This window comes from Oryzias melastigma, linkage group LG14, assembly GCF_002922805.2.
Source record: "Oryzias melastigma strain HK-1 linkage group LG14, ASM292280v2, whole genome shotgun sequence".
Taxonomy (NCBI): domain Eukaryota; kingdom Metazoa; phylum Chordata; class Actinopteri; order Beloniformes; family Adrianichthyidae; genus Oryzias; species Oryzias melastigma.
In genome coordinates, this window is record NC_050525.1 from 11,720,372 (window position 1) to 11,744,776 (window position 24,405).

The 24,405-nt window shown below is 38.5% G+C and overlaps 1 protein-coding gene across 2 annotated transcripts; it reads left to right on the forward strand.

The window, feature by feature from the left end:
• Nucleotides 1-357: 357 nt before the first annotated feature.
• Nucleotides 358-23,343, forward strand: LOC112142886 (gap junction delta-2 protein). 2 transcript variants are annotated; one of them, XM_024266531.2, is made up of 3 exons: nt 358-3,652; nt 6,468-6,524; nt 21,018-23,343. In XM_024266531.2, exons 1-3 carry the CDS (start codon nt 3,582-3,584, stop codon nt 21,880-21,882), a joined length of 993 nt encoding a protein of 330 aa, XP_024122299.1. In that variant the 5' UTR covers nt 358-3,581; the 3' UTR covers nt 21,883-23,343. The 2 variants fall into 2 exon arrangements, with proteins under 2 accessions (XP_024122299.1, XP_024122300.1); XM_024266532.2 differs by lacking the exon at nt 6,468-6,524 and having other exon boundaries at nt 363-3,652.
• The last annotated feature ends 1,062 nt before the right edge of the window (nt 23,344-24,405 follow it).

Below are 24,405 nucleotides of genomic sequence, written 5' to 3' on the forward strand. Positions count from 1 at the left end.
AATGGCATGCTGAGCGTGTCATATTCTAAACTTTATACGAGCTTAAAATACTATATACATTTTTGTCATGAGGCCTATTTTGCATTCATTATATGCAAAAAAAATCTTTCTTCTTTGCTTAGTCTATCACAGTAGTTTGTGTAACCACCAGATCCAAAAGTAAGGAAGTGCAACAGGCATTTGTAGAAAACTCATTTTCTTGTATCCTTTTTATAAGTAGCACTTACCTTTTTGAATTATATCTAGAGTATCTAAACCAGAGTTTTTTTTAACTATTATGCCATATTACACTAGTGTGTCATGATTAAATTTTTACCAAATTGGTCTAAAAACATTACCATTTAGGGAATATCAGCTCTGTTTTTTTCCAAACAGGTCCAGGTTTGTTACTGTAGACACACGGATGATAATAAAAATACTTTTTGTATTTGTTTATTAGATTGCTTTCATAAGATATATGTTAAGACAGTCAATATAAAAAACTTGTCTAAAAAAACATTGAAAAACACTGTTCTTGGCTAATTTTAAGGGCCCCCGTTTTGGTTCAAAACATTTTTTATGTTCATTTCACACAAATTCGTACAGTGAACTTTTTTATTGTAGGTTCATAACTTTGACACTTGCCAAAGCTTCTGATTTTTGTTGCACCTACATTAAATTATTCCACACAGTTTATGCTGTCAAAAATGCACAGTTGTCAAAATGCTCAAATCACTGAGGACAAGCCTGTCAAGGGCTTTTGCGATTATAATGATCACCATTTTTGGGGTTTATCCTTTTTTTAATCTTTCTATCATAAAATGTTGTGTTCTTTTTTTTTTTTTTTTTTTTACAAATATTGATGTTTCAATTAGTATCATAGTGTGAATGTTTATGAGGGGAGGAAATTGTAATGTGCATGATTTTTTATTGGCCACACTTTGGACATACGGAATAATTTGTATTCAGTGTATGTAAGTGTCTTTGTTTCTTTGTGTTACACTTTCTTTTGAATATCATTTTAATAGGCTAAATAGAATCCCTGGTGAATTACTTCTCCTAATTTGATCCACATCTTGAATTATTTTTATATAACCCAAATATTTGCAGCCATTCAAAATAGTTTGTGATATAATTTCTATAAATACCCATGTAGTGTTTTACTACCGTACAGTATGTGTGTTTCTGCCTACTTCAGCTGTTCTAGGTCAGTAAAGAGAATGCACACACCTGCGCCCCTCTTTCATTCTGGTGTCGTCCAGCTCCTCTCACAGCATTTACCAGCTGATCCCAGCGCTTCAGCCGCCAGGTTTGGGGCCTAAAGCAGAGCTCAAGTAGAGCCATCATGGTTCACTAGCTTACCCGCCTTATCTCCTTTTAACCCCCCGTACTGCTGATGTCCTTGGTGAGGGGAAAGACCCCCTCCCACTCCCTCAGAAGATGCTGAAACGACAAAATCGCTTTGTCTCCCCCACAGCATGTCCTGCTCTTTCTCTGTCTTCCTTATGTAGGGGGATTTTTTGGTGTATTAATTTTTTCAAAAGTTGTAAATGAAAGTAGCACATACAATATTGACTTGAACCATGAATCCCCTCCAGCTGGGATTTAATTCTGGTGTCTGTGATTCGTTTTCAAATTTTGAGTCAGTCTTTCGGATGGGAAAGACCTGCTATGTCTCACGGATTTGAAATGACTCCTTTGAGTTCTTCGTTTCAACTGTAGGATTTTCCTGCTTGGCTTTTAAAAATTTTACTTTTTTTTTTTTTTAAATATTCAGTGTTCATCTGCTAGATCTGAGTGTTAATTTAATGGGATCCATCGCCCTGCGTCTGCGGGTTTAGTGCAGGGTACCATCACATTTCCGATCCACCTTCATGTAAGTGTAATGACTGCAGCTTTCAATGTCACAGCAAAGTACAACACAGTGCTCATTTCTCTCGGGACAGAGAGAGAATGAAGGATTACTGTAGGATGTGTGGAGGACATGAAGAAAGGACAAGACGGGGGGAAAACAGAAAGGGCAAATGCATTGGGTCAGGAAAAAAAAAGGTCGATAGAAAAGTCAGGGAATAAATGTAGAATATTAGAATGAGAAATATGAATCCTGGATTGATGGTGTGACTGATTAAAAAATAAATAAAAAAGGAGAGCATTTGAGGTGCATCCCACCAGTACAAAGGACTGCAGGACAGAGGGAACACTATGATCTGCAACCTGTATATTCCGAGCAACATCAGAGACATGCACAGCAGTGGGAGGCATTCTTGCAAGCATAAGTGAACCACCAACCCGGATAGCAATCCAAGCAAATTTACCAGAGGAGGCGGGGAAGCAAGGAGGGAACGGGAGGTACGAGAGGGAAGAACAAAGAAGAAGAGGAGGAGAGAGGAGGGGGGGTGTTGCATGCTCACGGAGAGTGACAGAGACAGAGCGACGAGCAAGAAAGAAGCTCAGAGATAGAGAGGAGAGCGCTGAGCAGAGATGGGGACCGCTCACTGACACAGAGCTAGTTGGAAGGACTGAGATCAACACAGAACCAGAACCAAAGAGGAAGTGAGTGAAGGTGGATAGAGAGCAAGAAGGGGAAAGGGAGGGGAAGGAGACACAAAATGATGGAGCCCAGAAACATTTCTTACAGGACGCCTTTTCTTCCCTGTTGCCTGCAGCAGACATGACTCTGGGCACTGGACTGTGCTGAAATTAGCCAGAGGGACAACAAGGGACAACGGGTCTGCAGCTAGCTGCTGCGGTTCAGCTTTACTGGATGCAGCAAGGCAGCTGATTTATCACTGATGGTCTGTGTGGCAGTGTGTGTGTGAGTGTGTGCGCGCTGGGTTTTTATGGGTCTGTGTAGTGCTCTGAGCTATGGGAGCGACCATTCCTCCAGTCATGAAATGACATTCAGCAGGCGGGAGCTTTGTGTGCTGGTGTGGATCTGCTGTCCTCTGTTGGAAGTGTGAGAGTGTAGGATTCAGAGCTGTCTTTGAGGGGAAGGAGTGTGTGTGTTTACAGTGCCGATTGCCAAGATGAGCCAAGGAGAATCAGCTGTGTGTGTTTATGTTAACGGAGCAAGGTTGCAGTAAAGGCAAAGGCATACAATGCGAGGGCAGGTGTAGCCTTGATGGCACAGGGTGCCGCTGAAGTTACTGGGGGGTAAAGGAGGAGGACGGAAAAGGAGTAATAGACAAGTGGAGAAGAGAGGGCAATCATGGCTGTCATACAGTGAGCTATAGCATATGCTGTAGTGCAGAACAGAGTGGTGCTGCAGGGGGAGGACAAGCATCACTGCGCTGGGGAGGGGGGGGGAGAGAGAGGAGGGGGAGGATTTCAGCTTACCACCTCTTTCAACACCAAGGGGGGGAGCACAGCAGGACGGGCCCAGCAGAAGACAATCGCGCTCACGGGGACACTCCCGGCCAGGTCGGCGTGTAGAGGTCAGGAGGGTGTGTGTGTGGTGGGGGGAGCTGATGAGGTGCAGAGGTTTGGCGTAACCCCTGCTGGTGCAAGCAAGCGCAGGCTGGTCCTGCGAGGCAGAGGAAGAAGTCTGAGGAGGGAAGAAGGGGTTGCTCCCCAAACCCTGTTTCTGCCATCGTTCCATCACCATGGGAGAATGGACCATTTTGGAGAGGCTGCTGGAGGCAGCTGTCCAGCAGCACTCCACCATGATTGGAAGGTAAGGCGCCGATTTGTTGTGTAAAGTAAAAAGAAGTATCTTTTGTGTACAGTACACGTTGTTTTATGTAACGGCATCCCTACAGAGACTCCTCAAGGCTTGTCCCGTTGCTCTCCTCCGCTCCACAATCCCATCAGTCTTCCCCGTGTCCTTCTCGTCCCCTCCACTCTGATTCTCCACACTTATCACTAGTTAAGGGCTAAACTAATTGCACCTAATCAATAGCAGGCTTTACCAGGCATTACAGATAATGCAGAGAGGTTCCTATGTTGATGCCAGTTAATAGCCTGACCATTGATAGATGGTACTTGGCCACCGACCAATAGGACAGAAGGATGAGAGGGGAGTAGGAGTGAGAGGATGGGGTGGAAGATGAAAAGATGGTGGGCTGCAGGTGAGGGGGAGAAAATGAAAGACAAAAAAGTTAGTTCCCGGTACTTTCATGGGGGACCACTACACTGCCGTACCGTGAGTGACTTTTGGGGACATGAAACAAACACGGTGGATTTGCAGTGGACATGCTGTGAAGATGTGCTGTAATCTCTCTGTGAAATGTGTGCTCCACATCACCTCTGGGTGATTAATAAGATGCAAAAGTGGAATTTTCCGCTCACTGAACACAATACAGATGTCACACCGGGATGCTTATTTAAAAAAGTTAACTTGCTTCCGTCAGGGAAATCTGGATCTACAATTTAAAGCTTGAACAATTTGTAACTAAGTGTCATTTCCGCAACGGAGAGTCAAATCCTCCATCTGCTGGATTCTCTTTTGACAGGCGGTGTATAGAAGTGTGTATTTGTGTGTGTGTCGTATGCTCTGTGGGTTAAATGAGGGGAAATTGGCCCATGCATCCAGCCACTGCAATGTGCAGAGTGTGCACAGAGCAGTAAGGCTTTATCGTCTGAATCCCTTATACTGTAACTGCATCAAAGCAACAGAGATGATGTGAGCCCCAATAAACCTTCCAGAAAATGTATAGAAACCTTTTACAAGGAGGACTTTGCTTCCCATTGCAGTCAGTTCTTTCTCTGCAAATGCATTAGCCAATGACTCACCTAGCTTGACTGATTTTAAAGATGCATTAAGCAATGTTTTTGTCCCATTTGATCATTTGTTTCGATTTTTGGCATCGCTGCCACTACAAAGAGTAGATAATCTAATTTGAAACTCACCGATTTCAGCGAATTTTGACGTGACATCTTTTAAAATGTAAACAAAAAAACGGAGGTTCCTTAAAGTCCCACTCCAATCATCTTTTGATCTATTGTGAAAGAAGTGGTCTTTTAATTATGATTATGGTGTTTTTAGCCAAAACAAAACAAAAAAAAAATGATGTTGTAGAAAATAGCTTCTGCAGAGCGGCACTAGTTCATCAAAAATTTGCTTCTGAGTTGTAAGCAGAACCATTGGCCCAGAGGAAGCCTGCACTCATATCCCATCATCCCGTTGTTTAGAATACCTATGTTAAAATTCCTTCCCTAATCCCTCACTACTGAAAAAATATATAATGCAGGACTATCAAGTCTCCGGGATTTTAAAAGCAACTCAGACACCATGCTCACTACTTTTTTTTTTTTTTTTTACAGCGAATATGACATCACCGATTCACAAAGTGAAAACCTAATCAATACGAGCACATTATGAAGATTATTTATTCAAAATGCTCTGATTATGAAACTGTTGATAGTTTATTAAAAAATAATAATAATTTATACTTATAAATTGTTCAAACACAATGCATTGTGGTTATATTCCCCAATCTAGAGAGCATTGATGGAGACTGGTTTTTCGCAGAGAATTTTGGGAAATTTTTAGGGTGCTCGCTTTTTGAAATGACAGGCTGTGTCCGAATTCCTTCACGACGTACTATAAAGTGCATTTGCCATTTTGTAATGCTGTCCGAATCTACAATTCTAAAATTGAGTGCCCTAGAAATTTCTTAGAAGTCTTTGTGAAAAACCAGTGTGCATCGATGCTCACGACATTGGCGAATATAGACCACAATGCATTGCATTTGAACATTTAGCAAACCATCAATGTTTTCATCATCAGAACACAGTGGATTCTTAAATAGACATCGTAAAATGTTTGTATTGATTCGATTTTTACTGCATGAAATCTGTGATGTCATACTTACTGTTTTTTTAAAAAAAGTAGTGAGCATGATGTCTGAATTGCTTTTAAAATCCAGCACACTAGCTGGTCCTGCACTTTATAGTTTTTAGAAGTTAGGGAGGAGAGAATGACATACAGTAGCCATAGATTCAGTCAGCTTTACAAAACAATATAATCTACTAAGTAGTAAGTAAAGAAGGAATTCGAATATAGCCACTGTCTCCCGCTAGCTTACACCCTCTCACAAACGCAAGCTAACATTAGCGGTACAACAAAAATCCCGAACAATGATGAGACAGTTGCCAGCTAAGACGAGGAAAACGGAAACGTACATGGATCTATTTGTCTGCAACAGGAAGTTGGTGCCCCTCCGACTGTAGGTTCTACGTCACAGCTACAAACTTTTCGAAATATCATTTTTTCATCTACTTCTGATTCACTGCAATTTAACTTAAGATATGCTCAAATGTACAAATTTTGAGCTTAAATTTCTTGTTAAAAACACCATTTTCATTGGAGTGGGTCTTTAATTGAAAACAAGCTGAGTGTTAAATGCCCAGTGTAAGGCCACAATAAGCGAGAGGAACTGAAATGGAGACAGACACTTCATAAAAAAAAAGTCCAACACATTCTCATTCAAGATGGAAGACCAAACAAGGGCTAAATTGCCTGTGAATATTGGAATTACATTCAACAGGTGGCCAGAAAAAGGAGACCAAAGGGATGTCCGTGTTGCTCTGTTTCTGCTGGATATGTGAGTAGGCAACTGTTTGCTAACATGTTAGCCGTAACAACCCGATAATCTCGATTCTAACAATTGTGAACTTGTTTTGGAGTCTTTCCGCCCCCTAGTGGTCATCAAAAAAATTACTTAATGCAGCTTTAAGATCCAGAGCTGGCAGTTGAGTCAGCCAAACCCTGCGAGGACAGGGTTCAAAGAAAGCTAAAATAATAACAATCTCTGGATGATTCAAGCTACCTACAGTCTTTCAGAGGCACAGAAGCAACTCTCAATTTGTCTGTTACTTCTTTCAGAAGTCTTAACGAATCGTCTGAAGATGTCATGGTTTCTTGTTATTCACCTAATTTGAGCTATTTGTTGATCATGCACTGCACTGGCTGAACATTTAAAGGGTTTCGTGAAAACATAATGCAGTAAATGAAAAAAAAAGCTAGCTTGTTTATAGATTAGTCATTTGTACAATAATCTGGCACGACGTTTGACTATACGTTAACAAACTATTCTTAGCAACACAAATTGAGTTAAAAACAGCCCGAGCACAGGGAGTAGTTTATACAACACCAACAGTAATGTACCGCTGAATACAGTGAGATGTTTTGTAAGTGATCCCCTTGTGTTTGGCGTCCCTCAGTTTGTGTTTGTCCTGCAAGGCTCTCCAGTTGTTCCTAGGCTATTAACTGTAACATTAGATGCTTTCCTGTGGAGGTTTCTCATTCTATTCAGTCTGCCATAGGGTACACGAGCACAGAAATACTGTCTTTGAAATCTCTGCTTGTAGATCCCTGACTTTTCATTTTATGATTTTGAAGGTGTACCTGTATGTGTCCAGAATACCAAAAATGCTTCAAGATATTTTTTTTTTTTTTTTTTTTTTTTTTAATAACTGAGGTCAGCCTGAAGCAGCTTCTTACAAATGAGTGACAAGAATCTGGACCTTTTTTCAACTACATTTTTTTTTTAATTTGGCAAAAGCTACCAAAGTGAATTCCTAATCCCAAGCATGTGTCTGCATGGTCAGGAAATTAGTGTTATTTAATAATTCCCTCATCTGAATGACGTCTATGGATGTACCAGCAAGTTGGAGAATTGTTCACCACTGGCACAGTTTTGTGCCATCAAGGTGCCTCCTAGATTGATACCAATCCAAACTAAACTCCACATTGAGACCAAATTTCTTGCACTGACCTCTACGGGTTGAAAGGTTCGAGTCTTTTGTGCTGCTGACCACGCCCAACATACCCCGTTGGCCATGGTCAGTTGTGACCCATTGCACTTGTGAACACGACCAACTGTGATGTAGTATCGCACTGTTGTGCATTGTGAAGGTTCAGCACTTCACTGGGGTGTGGCCTGAGCATGCAGCCACTGCTCAATGGCATCACAACTGGGACGTCCAGCCTGTGTGTGTTGTTACTATCACTTAATTTGCATGTATGTAATTGCAACAGAAAAAGGATCCAGTTCCAAAGCACAGAGCGGCGTGTCCCCTCATGACTGTTGTGTCTCCCCTGCATCAAAACGTTGGAACATGATTGCATGTCGGTCATTACTTTCCAGTGCCAACATGTCGTATGATGCAGTTCCATTGTTGGATGTCCAGCTACAATTAAGCTGTTTCTTAATTGTAGGTGTTAAGCTAACCTATGCCCAGGCATAGGCAACAAATAGAGGAAGCGTTTTACGGCATAGGTTAGCTTAATTATGGTCTATGAAAGGAACAGACAATTGAGAGTTGCTTCTGTGCCTCTGACTAACCATGGGTGCCTTGCTTATGATTCAGAGATTGATGTGTTTTCATCTTCTAACTGAGCAATGTGTGTGCATGGATAACCTATGACTTTCACTGTGATTATTCAATTTATTAACAATTATTGTCAAGGCTGTAGTAATCAATTTTTATTATTGAGGGTAATATTTACACCGATCTATTCAGCTAGTGATGGTTGAGTGTTTCCTAAACCTTCAATGTCTTGAAATTTGAAAATTTGGCTTCTGATGAGCAGTTTAGCTGTAATGTTGAACATTTATGTTTCATTTTCACATGTAAAGGTGCAGCCTTGATGATATTTGTGGTTGTCTTTTATGTCTTAAGTGTGTTTTTTAAGCATAAAAAAATCAAACTGTACATGTAATTAAATAACTGATTTGACAAACTAAAAGGTGGGGGTTTACACCCAATACGAATGTTGCATTTTTTTTATTCACACATTTTTAATTTTGCATTTAGTTTGCACATTGCAAACTACTTTAGTAATTTTACGACAAAAATATCCAAAAAGATCTTTAATTTTTTTTATTGTACTATGACAGCTGTTTCAGACTGCTATAAATGCTACTTTAAAAAAATACAATATATCTTTAGCCGACATTATAAATACACTTGCTGATTTTGATAAAACCTTTAACATATGTACCGGTCAGCATGTTTGTAAGCTTAAAAAAAGAGATGCTTTTATGCGTGAAAGGATCAAGCCTTGGGTTTTTATTTCTTGGAGGAAGGAAGTATCTTGGTGCATCTTTCAATAGACCGCATTGCTGTACTCAGCCAACTTGTAAAGATAAATAGAGCAAAAAAAAAAAAAAAAAGGCAGTGATAATGGAGCAACTGAAGGGATCTCAGAAAAAAGAAACATAAAAGATGGATAAAAAAGAGATGTGAGTGAGCTGCAGTGGGAGAATAAAAAGGCAACACGGGGGAAGCATGAAAGAGATAAAGGAGGAAAAGTTTGCTCTCTGCAGAGGTTTGGTGCTGAGAATCTGTGTCAGGGCTGCTGACAGACCGTGCAGCAAAGAAAAAAGGCCGGCACATAAACTCAGTCTGTGTCCCCACGCATTGATGAGATTAGCTAAAAATAGCCAAGACCTTTTTTCTCTTTTTAATTTCATATTTATCTAAAAGAAAAAAAAAAACTACTTATAAAAGGTTAGATTGATGCCATTCAGAGAGAAGTGCCCTTCAAAATAAAACGCCTGAGAAGATTTTTTTGAATTTTCAGATTAACACACCTTTACCATTGCAGCAGCGTTAAATTATGTATTAATAATCACATATCCTTCTACACTTTAGCATAATTCATAAAAGCTTAATACGTGTCTTTTGTTTGCGGTAGCAACAAGCTATTCATTAAAAATGCATGTGGAATTGACCGACTCCTTTCTAACCGCCAGTAAAGTGAAAACCGTGCTGCTTTTTAAGCTTAAAGGTCTACACTAAACCACACAGGCATGTATAGATGAAGCACACTTGTTCACATTCTCTAACCTCTCTCTAAATATGTCAGAACACGGACCAGAAGGAGGGGTTCTATATTAAGAAAGGCACCCCAGATCTCCTAAAATAATCTGAGTTTCAGATCTTTGTTCAAACAGATGGAAAGATGGACAGAACTCATTTCTTCTCCTATGTTCTTCCTCAAAACCAACCTTGTTGTGGAGCAATAACGCCCATACATAAGCAATTTACGGGCGGTGTAATCCATCATGTGGCAGAGGGGGGGTTTCAAATTAAAGCGTTTCTGTGGGCATGAGGAGCTGTCATTAACTTACTAATGCAGGACGAGCTGATGTTGGATGTTATTGATTATTCCGTTTGACGGTGCGAAGATTTTCAGAAAAGCTGAGCTCAGCTTTCAGTCAGCATAAGGTATTATTAATTTCAGCAGCCAATCAGTGGTGTGTGTGCACAAGACTTTTATGTTCTGCTACAGCCAACTAAGACTTGTAATAAAATTCATCAATCCGATGAAAAACTGAATTTTTTAGCACTTGCTACTCTGTTTTCTTTTTTTTTTTTGAAGCAACATAATAAAAGCAGATACTATTGTGCATAAATCAGCAGTGAAAAGTTTCCATCCTCTAGTCATTTTTTATTAACTGATAAATTCAGTGAAGCTTCAAACACCTTAAAAGCAAAGAAGTCATCAGCATGTGGTGCACCACATACATACACAGAATGGAGGTGGGATCGATTGGGAGGGGAGGGGGGTTTGCATTTCCTTTGCACCAATGTGCTATCTCATTATGGGATGCAGTGTCAGGGGCCAGGCATCAACAAGAACCGTTAACCGGACTGCCATTCATCCCCTCACCTCAGACAGGCCATACAAGCATATTCACCTATGAGCAGTTCAAGTGACTTTGAAGAAACAGAGGAGATGCAACTTAATTTAGAAACACGGAGAATAAAAAAGAAAAAAAAATATTTGATTCATGAAGTTATGATTTATGGATATATAAAAAGTCAAGTAAGTTGAACGGTGCTGACTAACATGAATTTTTAATTTAGTTCTTAAGAAGGAACAACTTTTTAGTTCAAGTTAAACATAAGAAGAAACCCAAAAGGAAATGTGCATCTAATTTACTGGTACTATATTTGCAAAAACTTCTAAACCAGCCTGCTTTATTTTTTCATTGATGTGCATAAATAGCAATTTTAAACAGGCAATTTGAACAAGAGTATGGTGTGATTGATAAGTCAGATGTACAGTAAGTCAAGCAAGTTAACATTTAGGTAACCTTTACTGCTTTTATAATTTTGGAATTCAAAGTTGAGATAGAGCTTTATATATAACATGAAAAAAGATGAGACACATAAACAAAAACAAGGCTGAAGAAGGGACTTGAGACTGAGCTATATGCAAAACAAAAAATACATAACATCAAAATAATACAAAATTAAATTATAACAGTTAATAAATGAAAATGAGCAGAAAGAAGAAAACTTATATCACCCCCTATTACTAAATCAACAAAAGTACATCAAACAAATATGTATTTTTTTAACTTTTTTTTTTTTTTTGGTAAAAAATGTACTTGAGGACTGGTCAGTTTGCTACATTCAGCAGTGTTTCCCCCTACTCTTCTGCCCTCACCTGGTTGCCACAGCTGCATTATATTTGACATTAGTCCTTAGATATGTAAGTAATTGTCTTTTGGTTTTTAAGTGTCGCAGAGTCTTGTGCTACCAGCTATTTCTTTTTTCTCTTATGATTATATTTTGTCAATCTGCAATCTGTATTCGAGTCCTTCCTGGTCCTGGGTTCCGTTTTGCCTACACCACCTGTAACACAATTACAAATGCCCCATAACTTTTCTAAATTGTTTAACGTTTTCAGTATTTTTAGAATAAGTAAGTTTTGTCATACTTTTTTTTTAAAGTATTGTTGGTATTAAAATGATCACAGTTCTTTTCATCAAACTTAAAGATTACATGAAATCTGAAGTTGGCTGCAAAGAAAAAAAAATATCTATATATTTTGACGTAATGTTGTGTGATCAAAAAACCAATCATTACCCACATGTTTGGGAAAAAAAGTATTTTTCTCCTTAATATTTGAGGTATTATTACAAGTAGTAATACAACCGTATTAAAAATGACAGCATGAGAAGTCATTTGTAAAATTTCCACCTTTCTACTCCAAAAACCGCACCTAAAAAAGCTTTACCCAAACCCCCCAAAAATCTGTCAGTGGTTATTTACTCAAGAAAAAAAGAAGATAAATACCGGTACAGGACATAAAAGACTGAACTATCCAACACAGTACAGGAAATAATCTCCCCTTCCACACAAGTCACTCTGCGCCAAAACAGTAGTCATCAGTTCAGATGCTAAAGTTCGGAACTATTTCCTTTATTATTTAATAGTGTGGACCAAACAGGCCAGTGTGAAAGTGCAGATTAAGACAACAACAATAAATGCATATTTTGATAGTGAATCTGCTCTTTATTTCAAAACAATCCCGTATCCCAACAACAGATACAATGCTAGCAAAATGTAATCTAAACAGGACATCGCTTTAGGAATAACATGATTTATTTTTTATTTTCTGCACTTTTTGAAATAACATTACAAAAAACATTGGGCCTTTTTGGCCTCTTTGTTGGATGTGAAGCTTTGCAAGCAAAATAAAAAAATCTAAAAGTGTAATAGTGCTAGTTGCAGGTCTATAACCATACACTTCTTTTATGCTACGGTCACAAATACAACTGCCACTGCCTGATGGGGCAGAGGCATCAGCGGAATTTTTAAGATTTCACGTCAACAATGCTGTCTCCCCAGTTGGACCCACAGTGTATGGGATCGCCAGATTGACGCCATGTCAACAACCCTTGTCTAAAGCCCGCGCTGCCACCAAACTATTTCTAACAATTGGACGGTGGCAGTGGGACGGCAGCACAGGGGCAGGGAGGTGGCAGTCTGAAATCAGATGATCATCAGACAATTTGGGGGCCTTGGATCACAGATAATAGTAATAATAATAATAATATTCTATAGGACCATTGAGTGAAAATATATTATAAAATATTAAAATATACATTTTTTTGTTAGTTATTTCATAGTACATACTGTGCCACTTTTTGCATCACTTTATTTAAAAAAAAAATGACAAAGCTACATATTTTTACTATATATAAACACATAAAAATAGATGATTGTGTTTTTCTAGTTCAAGCAATAAACGGTTTCTAAATTGTCTGCCGGACCAACAAAAGCATTTTGCGTTTCTGATCACACACATGGTTACTGCTTCCTTTATTAATTTCTCATTCACCCCTGCCGCCTGTTAAATGACACCTGACTTCTGGAACACTCTGTACTTTTTGAAGTTTACAGTGAAGGCTCAGAACAAAATCTGTTGTAAACATTTCCCTGTTCATGTCAAATCAGATTTATGGCTACATCCTTGAACCCCCCCACCCCCCATCCTTCACTCTCCTTTGCACAAGCTGACCATAAAAATGCCCTGTTAGCTGAATCAGAGGCCAAGTTGAAGTCAGGTCAGTGGCAGAGTTGATCCGTAAATAACTTATTCAAATCTGTTAACCCGAAGATCAAGGGGGGGTTTTCCCACTTTGTCAATATAATATCGGTTCTCCAAAGACCGCCATGCAGAGTAGACATTAAGAACTTTCAATTCCATTTGCATTGCATTATTTAATTAGGTCTTGAGCAATGTGCTCAAAAGAGCTCAGAAATAGCAGTGAATAAATATTGAAAGCTGAACTTGTACCAGTTCTAGACAAGACAAAATAAAATGACTCTGATTATGTTTGACATATGTGTTCTTTCACATTTTGTTTCCCTTTAAACCCTCTCAAGTGTAAACTAAGACTGTGAAATGCAATCTAAACAAAGGAAATGCATAAAATATAGTGAAGAATTAGAGTCCAAGAAGATCTACAACACCATTCTTGAAAAGTTATTTTAACTACAGAGAAAGATTCTAAAACATAAATTAAATCACAACTTTTTTTGTATCATTTAGTCTAATTTTAATTTTTTTTTTATTAAAAACTGTTTGTCTTTACAAGTATTTTCCTGTATATCTCACACAGAGGATCCTTTATTGTTTAAATATGTTACACATACTGTATACTGCAGTGAACATCTGCAGTTTAACTAAAATCTGTCGTTTAAAATAGTTTTCTCCATGCATCATTCATGTTTGTGTGGACTGTGAAGCCCTATCATCACTTTAAGTTTTGATGAGTCACCGTTTGATCTATTAAACATTCGGAAATCCCGTTTCCATAGAATCAGCATTAAGGTTTGGTTGCTGTCCAAAGAGAAATACTGACGTGACTTATTAAAAAAAGTTTTTTAGCTTTCAAGCTTTTTTTTAATGTATTTGCATGCATAAAAATGTGCCTGCCTTGGCATTAAATGAAATAAAAGGGGGTATTTTTGATAAGAGGGTACAAATGAGACGTAGCCGAGCTGCATCTGTTACTCTTGGAGCTGCTCATCATGCTTGGTTAGGCAACTCAGATGTCGGAAAGGCTGTGAATAGACTTGAACCAATTCCATTCTGCTTCAGATATTTTCTTTTCTTCTGTTATTTTTAAACAAAGATCTCAGCTTTCAGTTTTAATTGACACCTATACCTGTTGAGATTCTTTCAATTAGCTTTCTTAGTTTCCTCTTTGAATCCTGAAGACAGCTGGAGGCCTTTTCCCTCTGAGACACAGGTGTGGAAGTGACAGTAACATCCACTCATGTGTTGAAGTATATAAAAAAAACCTGCGAAAAGATTTTTTTCCTTTGATTTTAATAATAAATCTCTAACACACACAGTCAGAAATACTGACTCAATTCAAGAGGAACAAAAAATCTACAAGAATTATTGTACTTTTGTTGTTTTTTTTCAATATTTAACCTTTATTTTACAACAAAAAAATGCTGGTAAAAATTAATTTTCAATATGGAATATTGTTGTAGCTGATGCCAGAAAACACTTAATTATTAAAAAAAATGTGTCAATAAATCATTAGAAATGTAAACCATGTCAAAATGTGATGGAAAAAGAGCATTATTTCTTTTTAAATTTACTTTTAAATAAAGAAAAAAATATATTTTAAAATAAATATGCTTGTTCCACTGCATTTATGAAGATTATGATTGTGCACATGTCCCAGATGTGTGGGCTAAACCTTTGACTATTAATAAACCTAAAAAAAAGCAGACTTGCGGGGTGGTAGAGATCAAATATTCATAATTAAGCTGCCTAAATTCAAGACCTACGACGATCTTTACTTATTACATGCTGTCATCAGTAATCAGTTGCGCTTATTATAGAGAGTGTAGGGTGAGAGGTATATTTATATCCAAGGTGTCTTCACAGATGACACTGCCCTCATCCAGTCCCTCCACACAATCGTAAATTATCCTCCTATACAGTAATAACAAAAAAATGTTTAGTAATAATCCATGTGTGTGAGCAAATGTGTGTTTTCTGATGCATCAGCTTGTGCGCCTGGAGCCACCGTTCTCCCTGAAGATTGCAGGCAGCAGCTGCCGTATGAATGAGCTTGTGTGTATGCGTGTGCATCCCAAAGCCTCTGGGAAAGACAGAACGTGTACGTCCAGTCGACACACCAGCTGATGAGCTGCCGGCGTTCCTTTCTATTACACACAATCTTACAGGTCAATCAGCTTCCCACCGAGCAGTTTGAAGTGACAGCAACGTAATTAAGAATCTCGTTGCTACGTTTTGTTGTCCCCTCTCCAGGGTTAGCTTTAACATGTCCACAAGCTGCTGTTGTTCTTTGCGGTTTGTGAATATGCAAGCTATTAGTGACGGATGAGAAAAGATTTTACATTTAAAAAAGAAAAAAAGTTATTTTGTTTTATTTTCTTTTTGGCAATGATAAATCTTGAATGGGAGAAAGTCTCTAAATGTGGAATCATTAGTCTTAACTTGGGGCAAGTTGACTAAGACGAAAGCAGCTAAATGAGGGGATGAGAGGGAGATTGATGTCAGAGATCATTAACCAGCCTTTAAAGAAGCTATTTTGACCAAAATATAAAAAAGTACAGACTAAATGCTTTCTAAAGTGTCTTCAAGTTGCTTTAATTTCTTAAAAATCAGGACGCCTCAAGTAAAAAAAAAAATTCCATCACTTATTATTGAATATTCTGAATATTTAGGCTCCAACTTATAGTATCGACTCGTTGTGGTGCAGAACTTAAAACACAGATGTTTTCAGATAGTGTCTATGCCTTTTTTTTTTTTGCCAATGCAGCAATCTGCCTCAAGCTGATTATCCTGTGATCCAGCAGAGAGGTGCTGGCAATAGCAATCACACCCGCAGAAACGCACACCCCTCGATACACGCTCAGTCTTTGGATTGTTTTAAATAAATTGAATCAGTAACACCAACTGCACAAACAAATAATTGGAATCACAACTAGAAATACATTTCATTTTATTTATTTATTTATTTATAAAGCACCTTCCACCATCAGCCAAGGAGGCCTAAAGTGCACAGGGAGAACATACAGAGAACATTGTGTGATAGTAGGACATAAACAGAATAAAAAGCATAAAACCAATTTAAAACAGAGATTAAAACCAACGTAAAAGCAATAAGTGTTTCTAAACTCTTGAGGCCCGTTGATGCATGTATGAAAACCACTTCGGCTCCAGAATTACGTTGATTTAGCATTAGCTCATAAGCAGAAAAATGAGAATTTTTTTTTCATAACTGGAAATAAATGTAGGCGTCCAGGATTTAAATCAGTGAACTAGTTATAAAATTAGAACACCGATATTTTACTCTTTAGTGGTCACTTTAATTAATATTGTAGCCTATTTTGAACGAAAAAGTTTTACTCTCCTTCAGCATTGAAGTTAATGAACATTTTTCCTTTATCACTTTTTTCTTTGTAATTGAGATTAAACAGTCAATTCAAGAAACTAATGTATCATAGTATTTTTTATTTTTAAAAGTTTTTGCAATCCCTACACAAACAAAGCTACTTTTGGTGCTATCCTTCACCACATTGTTTATTGGGTGTGGAAAATGATTGAATTGAGAGAAGAAACACACTCACACATGTTGTTTTGCACACTGAACTGTCTTTCTGTTTGTCTTGAGCTGCTCAAATCTCACTGCAATTATATTCTAAAATTAAATGTAAAAAGTTTTTTAAAGCTATTTATTATTTACTGTAAATGCACAAAAAACATATGAAAAATATAAGTCATTAAGTTCATATTTTTTCAAAAATTTGACAACATATTTCTGTTGGTATCAGAAAAAAGAAATGTCACAATGTTTTCAGTTACTAGCTAAATAAAGGCCACATAGTGATGCAGTCTCACATCTCGGTAATCTAAATTCCCTGTCAGTCTTTTAGGCTGGTGAGAGGAAACCAGAATTGCAGGGAACTCCAAACTTTGTCTAGATTTGCACAAGAATCCATTTTTATTAAAAAAAAAAAAAGAAAGTTGTGATATCCTTGTTTTTAATTTAACACGGATCTTTATTCTGCTTAAACTGATTTCATTCATCCTTTTTTGCTAATATGCTCAGAATATGGAACTGAAAAAAGTCTCTTCTTCTAGCCAGAGATCCCACTTTTTTAAAAATCTAGTCTAAATATTTAAAACATTTTGTAGAAGTTTGAGGGCACTGTATATAATCTTTAGAGGAGAATGTTCAGGCTTTCTTCAGTAAGAGGTTAAATTGTTCCGTCTGACTCTAAGAACGAGAAAAGCAGAGAATATGGAGCAAAAACTTCATAAAAGACTCTGACGAAAACACAAAACGATGCAGAGAAATGGACCCTTGAGGCTGCAGGCTGCTGTTAATTAAGCTTTGGGTAAAGTATTGTCTGGAGTATAGCCCGCATTAGGAGGGTTTGCAGATAATGAGGAATCCTGGTCTGCACAGAACATTTTGAATGTTGCTGGTTATTTGCAAAGCTTAATTAATAGACGTCACATTTTTTTACATGGCAGTAATTTATAGCAAAATACAAGCTGGATTGGAAACAATATAAGGCAATTGGAATACAGGCAAGTTCAAGCTGTCCTCTAGCAGGCATCAACTTGTCCAGTTTGATCCGTGTCTATAAATAGAATCAAGCTGAGTGCAGATATGCTGTTAAGTCCCTTTTGAATCAAATATCACCCCTGTAGATCCGACTCTGAACAATTGGCATTTTCTTGTATTACTTGAATGGATATTTGCATCTAAATGAGCCACATATTTCCCTCCCAGCATTGCAGTATCCATCAACAGACTCCTTCTGGTGCAGAGGCCCATCAATTTCTGCCCCGCGGTCAAAATCCACTGCTGTCAAGCCACCAAATACTAATTGCTCTCCATGCAGAGAATAAGATGTCAGCTGTATATTTTCATGTGAATTACATGCCCAATTTGAAAGTCATAATCTGTTGTGTTTTTTAAAAGCAGCGCTAGTGTGGCGAATAAAGTTGCAGCTGAGCTCAGAGTGGACGGACAGTCTTTTTTGCAGAAGTCAAACGCACGGCTGACTGTTCGTTTTTTTTTATTTTTATTTTTTTTGTCACACGGCACACAGAGGTGTGCAGGTGGAGTGGGAACAGCCGCAATACGGAGCTATGTTCTATTTCAAGTTTGTTTAATGTTAACATGCTCCTCTGTTATTTCCTCTGCTTGCCTTCCTCCCTGCCTCGTCGGGCTGTCTCCTCGTTCACCTCTTTCAAAGACTTAGAAATCCCAGATTTCAGCAATCCTTTTCCCCTCATCCCCGGGTCTCTATAGCTACCTATTTTCTGCAGTCCTCTGCTTATTTCTAGAGCTTTCTCGCACTAATTTTCACAGATGGTTGTGTTAGCAGGCTATAAGGCAGGTGGGAAAAAAATTGAGTCATCATTAAAATATACACACTGGAATTGGACCACTTTTCATAGCTAAGGATAATGCTACCTTTCAGCCAAAGTCTCTGTTACACTGCAAACAGATCCCCCCCTGCGCTTGGAAATAAGTGTGTTAGAGTAATCAGCTTCACCTTGCAGGGGAGCCTTTGCATCCACTGCATTGTGGCATAAATATTGGGGAGCCCCACAATGCGCAGGCTTTCCTCACTCATTAGAAAGAGCTGACAGTGCAGCCTGAAAGCCCCAGTCTTCCTCTGCAGTGCCCGGCTTGGATCGACACCAGAGCTGTGCAGCACATCAGAACGCAGCTACGCTTCTCTGTGAAGTGCTGGACCCTGGGAAATGCTTCTAAAACTGCAGCACTGCTCTAATGATTCTCCAAGGGAGGTCCTGACAGATTTGCAGATTACGAGGCGTGTGGTCCAGCATCTTTGATTCAGAAAAAAGCAGTTAATAATCCAGCCTCTTGTACTCCTACAGTCTTTGTAGATATGACAGAATTAGACGGTAAAAACGACAAAGCTGTCAGCAGAGGACTAGCCCAAAGGAGGAATATATTTGAACCATTATCATATCTGTGCTTTAATTCAAGTCAGACCAATGGAGGAGTTTAAAAAAATGTCAATATTATAGATTTTGAATTAATTTCGCGCCAGACATTTACATTGACTTTACCAGAGTAATGCTGAGGGCTTTTCGAACACTTTGTTCCAACAGTAGTTCTCTCAGGACAGTCACAATGATAAATAACTCATAAAAAAGTCTGTTTATAAATTCTCAAAACTCTGGATTGGGAAAAACCTTTAAAGGTTTTCATTTCTGGTCCAGTGGTGTGCACACAGATCGGGCTTTTCTTCAGAACTAAAGAACGATGTGATCTATATTTGCTAATTAAAACAACTTCATGCAACCCTGCTTTAGAGATCTATATTCATCCTACAAATGTACAAATGATCTGTAACGTCACTCATGAAGGTGAGTCAGGTATATTGATTTGGGTTTACACCACCAACCTCAATGATATTCTGAAAATACCTGGTTGAAAAGGTTTTTGGAGCCCACCCATGGACCCAATCAAAAACAAACAAACAAAAAAAACCCTGCTAACATTACACATATTTTTTGCTCTTATAAAATAAAAATAAGTTTAAAAATATTTAACAAAATAAATATCAGATTTTTTTGGAGTAAATTACGACATATAAAATATGGGAGTGGAGGAAAAAATGCTCTCTACTTCTACAGCCTCTAGTGGTCTTATGAGGAACTGCAACCTTTGGTACTTCTGGGTTTGCTTCAAATTTCCTACTGGAATTGTGATTTAGCCATGTGTTTCAAAGTTTTTTTTTTTTTTAAATTACACAACTGACTTCAAATCTGTCAATTTTTCTCAATTAACCCATGTTGGGCAGAAGCATCTTCTACCACAATTGTCACATTATTTTATTATTTTTTTATGACCCACTCTGTATTGTACTGCATGGTTTGTAACAATAACTTCATCTAAATTTAATAATAAAAATAAAATGAATAAATAAGCATACTTTATTCTCTCTTTGTCTAGAAAATTATAATAAAAAGAAAGTGATAAAGTTCTAAAACATTCTTAGTGATGTGTTTTTTTCCCCAATAATTCCTGTTTTTCCATCAGAAAATGAGCTAGATTTGTACATTTGAGCTGATGCACAAAACTTGGTCTTTAATTTGAAGTTTGTAGAATACAGATAGATTTATTATACAATATGGTGACTTTCTCTTATGCTCTTTAATTATAACTTTCATTGATTGCACAGAAAAGCTGGGAAGAAAATTCCTAAAGTTAAATTAGAGCAGACTTAAAAAAACAAAACACAAAGCTTCTTATGGAGGATATAAAATATTTTTATATATTTATATAGGAATAAGCATGGTAAAATAAACATTTTTGTCTTATAGACGCAAATAGATTGCACTGAGTAGACAATTAATAATACATGAAACTAAGTTTTACAATAAGTGAACTACTTTCTTTTTTAAAAATCTGCTTTAAGGACTATTTTGATTAGAATTGCTAAAATGTTAGTTTCAAGTTTTAAAACAGCCTAAAACTTCACCAGGGGTGTGAATTATTTTATGCCTGATTACAATTGCAAATATGAAGTTTTCAGTGCCAAACCAACCATGAAGCACATCACACATCAGTGCTAATGTGCAAACAGAAAGATAGTTACACACAAAGAGTACCATACAGGACTGAGCTTTAATTTAAAAATATTTCTATATATTATAATGAGACTTAACGTGACTTTTGTAGAATTTTTCTCTAGTTTTTAGCTCTTTTTTCCTTATTCTCCCCTTTCTTTTTTCCTTGTCTCCACAGGATCCTGCTGACAGTGGTGGTGATTTTCCGTATCCTAATAGTTGGGATAGTGGGTGAGAAGGTGTATGAAGATGAGCAGATCATGTTCATCTGCAACACCATGCAGCCCGGCTGCAACCAGGCTTGCTACGACAAGGCCTTTCCAATTTCGCACATCCGCTACTGGGTCTTTCAGATCATCTTGGTGTGCACGCCGAGCCTGTGTTTCATCACATACTCAGTTCACCAGTCTGCAAAGGCACGTGACCGCAGCTACTCCCTCCTGCACCATTACGTGGATCACCACGGTCACGGACACCATGGTCGCCACGGTCATGACCACCACGGTCGCAAGCTTCATGCGCGCAACATCAACGGCATCCTGGTGCATCCTGAGGGCAGCAAGGAGGATCACGACATGGACGTCAAAGAGATCCCCAATGGACCGCGGGGGCTTCCTGGAACGCACAAAAACGCCAAAGTGCGGCGTCAAGAAGGCATCTCCCGCTTCTACGTCATCCAGGTGGTGTTCCGCAATGCCCTGGAGATCGGCTTCTTGGCCGGCCAGTACTTCCTGTACGGCTTCAACGTGCCAGGGATGTTTGAGTGTGACCGCTACCCCTGTGTGAAGGAGGTGGAGTGTTACGTGTCCCGCCCAACAGAAAAAACGGTCTTCCTCGTCTTCATGTTTGCCGTGAGCGGCATATGCGTGCTCCTCAACCTGGCTGAGCTCAACCACATTGGGTGGAGGAAGATAAAGACGGCCATGCGAGGAGTGCAGGCCCGGAGGAAGTCCATCTGTGAGGTGCGCAAGAAGGATGCGTCACACCTGTCCCAGGCCCCAAACCTGGGCAGGACCCAGTCCAGTGAGTCGGCCTATGTCTGACAGAGGCTTCTCCGCCTGGGAGCTCGGGGACCTTTGAAGTTATGGAGAAGAGCTTTTCCTGGGCCTGCTCAGTAGAGAGCAAACTGATAACTCTATTATTACTATTCAGGAGCACAGATTCTGAGTCACAATGGAACAATGGTTCACCAAGTAGAGTTTTTTGACACTTGAAGAAAGAAGAATCATCTTCCTAACAAACTGATAAAAAAAACCTCTGCTCTGCCTAGGTGCCATGAGGTGCCTTCGAAAAATAGCTAAAACTGAGCAAACACAAGAAATGTTGTAAAACTGTAAAGATAGTCCGAGTTTAAATAACACAAAGCTCTTGATTATTTGCCTTTAGGTCAGGAAACAGACCCCCTTAACTTTTCAGTTATATGTGTTTATGCAAGAGCTTTGGCGTGTGCATGCATACGCATGTGTGTCCAGGAAACGCAGCTCGTCTCTGACTGGAGTCAGGAAAAACTGAATGCTCAACAAATCTAAGCAGCTGAAAGAAAGATAATATTGTTTGTCATTGTCCACAATATTCAAGAGAAGCACTTTTTTACCCCCCCCCCCAAACTAAAGGTACTGATACCATCAACTGGACGAGTATTTGCTGGAGGTGTTGCAGCCTTTTCCTTTAAAAAAAAAAATGAAGTCACTATTTTTCACCTGCTATGTAACACTAGGTGCTAATCAGAAGGCAGAGTCATATGGGAGCACACAGAGTACATTATCAATGATTTTAATTAGATTTCCAGCATTGTGTTCATTTTGTGCTTCGCTCCAAGTGCCGGCAAGGCATGGTGTTTACTCTCAGAACCCACGGAAAACTGTGTCTCTACTTTAGCTTGTAAAATGTGCTTGCTGTGGTGAGCTTCTGAATGGATTTTACACGCAAACCTTTTTCTGATGAACACAAAGGGTAATGTAGCCACAAATACTTATAACCTCAGACTTTTCTCTCACAAGCAGATTTTGGTGCCATACTTCAAAGTAAGTGTACATAGATAACATAATTACACTTTAGCCTTTTTTCTCTAAGAAAGTTCGGATGGGTTTCATGTGGGTGGGGGAGAGGTGGGTTCTAAAGATAAATCATATAATGTCAGCTTTAACAATATGTATCATTAATGTGCTCTTTGTTATGCCTTCACCTTCTTACCGAGAAGAGTCGCTCCTAAAGGTGTTTTTTTCTCCCCATATTGGACTGAAAAAGGCATGTTCCTGAAGCATAAATAGAATGGATAGATAATGAGATGTAACTTTTTAAAAGAGATTGTTTTATTTATTTGCATCCTGCACCTGTAAAATGTTATATTCAGCATGCATGAAGATGAAAACTATAAAGAGATAGAAACAAAGAATATCATTAAGGGAATACTGACGGTGAAAACCAGAAAGGCGCCACAACTGCAGCAATAATAATATGTAATATGTGAAAAGAAATATGTGAATAAATGATTATGCAGTGACTCTGGAGTTTCTTAGTACATCGTTAAACGTTTAGCTTTTTCTGACCCTGATATTTCAGTAAAATCAGAAATGGTTGCAATTCACAAAATAACATTTTTTATATGAATTTCTCGTGTTATAGAGTTAAATTAGATTTGGGGCACAGTTCAGGACCCCAACCAAGGAGATCGGAAAGTTAAAAATCAAAGAAGTCACAATTACACAAATGCTTTGGTCAAACACACACTCTCACAGGGTTTACCTGTACAGGTGTTACAAGTTTTGGGGTTTTCTGGGCACATAAAGGGTCTTGAAAAAGAGTGCAGGTGTGTCTTTCACCTCACGTGAGACTTGTGCAGCCACCTTAAAAATGGAATGCATCATTGTCGTACATGTCATAAGTATATTATGAAGTATTTGTAAGCGTAATGCAAGTTAAATGCACTTGTGTCATACACGTGAGTCAGTAAGGTGTGCCCACTGGCTCCACGCCCCATGTGTGCAGGGGCATGCTGGTGATACATTAGATGCTCATAAGATGCCTCACAAGTTATGCTCTGATTGTCAAACTTCCTCATTTCTAACAGTATTTCTTCTTGCAGGAAGCACATACTTATCACAGCACTAATGAGCCCCTTGCACAGTGCGGGCTGAAAAATTCGTATGACGTGCCTGCGACTCACCTACAGAAACAGACACCAAAATCTGAAACAGAAATATAATAAAAATAAAAAGTAGCAAAATACAGTTACAAATTTTCCTGAATCTCTTGAAGAGACAGCTTTTGATGTTCTGTTCATCCATTTTCCAAACCCTTTTAATCCCTTTTGGTATCGCAGGGTTGCTGGAGCCTATCCCAGGCACTGTTGGGCAAAGGCAGGATACACCTCAAATGATTTGCCAGTCCATTGCAGCGCCCAAGATGTTCCAAAACGGGCATGAATGAGAATAGTGTGCCAAATAGTAGGCCAAAAAAAAAAAATCTTATAAAATGAAAGTTAGTCAGCGCTCTCAAGTGACTGTAATCATGGATGAAAGTAGTTCAAATCAGGTCAGGTGGTAGCAAGCCAAGTCATTTTTTTC

Coding starts and splice junctions, on each gene's coding strand:
- LOC112142886 (XM_024266531.2), top strand. CDS start 3,582: ATGGGAGAATGGACCATTTTGGAGAGGCTGCTGGAGGCAGCTGTCCAG. Junction 3,653..6,467: donor CACTCCACCATGATTGGAAG/GTAAGGCGCCGA, acceptor TACATTCAACAG/GTGGCCAGAAAAAGGAGACC. Junction 6,525..21,017: donor GCTCTGTTTCTGCTGGATAT/GTGAGTAGGCAA, acceptor TTGTCTCCACAG/GATCCTGCTGACAGTGGTGG.